Source organism: Charadrius vociferus, unplaced genomic scaffold (genome assembly GCF_000708025.1).
Source record: "Charadrius vociferus isolate BGI_N301 unplaced genomic scaffold, ASM70802v2 scaffold349, whole genome shotgun sequence".
NCBI lineage: Eukaryota > Metazoa > Chordata > Aves > Charadriiformes > Charadriidae > Charadrius > Charadrius vociferus.
Genome location: NW_009650068.1, coordinates 265,022 through 266,206, shown reverse-complemented (window position 1 = coordinate 266,206; position 1,185 = coordinate 265,022). Strand labels below are relative to the sequence as shown.

General features: G+C 50.4%; 1 protein-coding gene across 1 annotated transcript in view; it reads left to right on the top strand.

Annotated features, from left to right (window-relative positions):
• Positions 1-598: 598 nt before the first annotated feature.
• The window catches only part of CMTM7 (CKLF-like MARVEL transmembrane domain containing 7), a 27,380-nt gene continuing 26,793 nt past the window's right edge, over positions 599-1,185 (top strand). The window contains exon 1 of the mRNA XM_009891978.1: positions 599-1,169. Coding sequence (XP_009890280.1) covers positions 599-1,169 — 571 coding nt within the window. The remainder of the gene's footprint in view (positions 1,170-1,185) is intronic.

The following is a 1,185-nucleotide window of genomic DNA, read 5'->3' as shown; positions in this document are numbered from 1 at the left end:
AAGAAGCAGCTGTTTAAAAAACAACAACAAACCAAACCCTCTTTCTCAGCAGCTAGCATTTGTGTAGACTGGCAATGTTGTAGCTTTGAAATCTAATGACATGAGCTAAAATTTGGTGGGACAGGTAATACCTTTTCTCACAACTATGTACTGCTTAGTCTATTACAGGCCGTTGCCTACACTGCCCAAGCCTGCCTTGCTCATGTAAATTACTTATGCTAGACCCTTATTTGTGTTGGAGATCATCTGATCTTACCTGTTCGCCCTCCTAAGACAATTTTAGTTGCTGAAGGAGCTATTAAATACTAAATATGAACAGAATGTGCATCCTAACTGCAGAACAGCAGAAAATGGGGTTACTCCTCTGAAGAGTATAAAAGCTCCATCTGCCCAGCTTAGAGGCTTGCTATTACCTCACTTGTCAGAAAGCAAAACAAGTTATTTTTAAACTTGAGGAAATACATAGCTTCCTTTACTGACTTTTGTTACTATCTCTGCATGGTTGAATTCAAACAATGGGGTTGAGACATTGGGACAGTCGTTACAGTTTTGCCTGTCGCTGCCCATTTAATGCAAACGTCTTATCTTTTACGAGGTCATGAATCAGAAGGTTTGGGGGGGTTTCTTGGTTTTCTGGGGTTGGGTTGGGGTTTTTTTGGTGAGGATAAGTGTTGCGGGGGAAGACGCTGTCTGCAGCCGTACCTCTCCACTGCGAAGCACTGGAGCAGTCTTTCCCTCCAAGAACATTGCCGGCAAACTTGGAGAGGCCGAGGGGGTCTTTTACCGTTCGAGTAAAGCTCCTGACCGCTGCGGGGGTCAGTGGGGAGCCCTTCCCCCTCCTCCCGGACCCGACGACGTACAGCCGAGGCGTCCCTCTCCCGCCTTGGGAATGTTCTCTTCGGCCTCAGCTTTCGAAGCACTGGAGCAGTCTTTCCCTCCAAGAACATTGCCGGCAAACTTGGAGAGGCCGAGGGGGTCTTTTACCGTTCGAGTAAAGCTCCTGACCGCTGCGGGGGTCAGTGGGGAGCCCTTCCCCCTCCTCCCGGACCCGACGACGTACAGCCGAGGCGTCCCTCTCCCGCCTTGGGAATGTTCTCTTCGGCCTCAGCTTTCACGGAACCCAGCTGCAAAAGGGGGACCGGCCGGGCTGCGGCTGCCCGTTCGCAAAGGTGCAAGGGGGGAGTA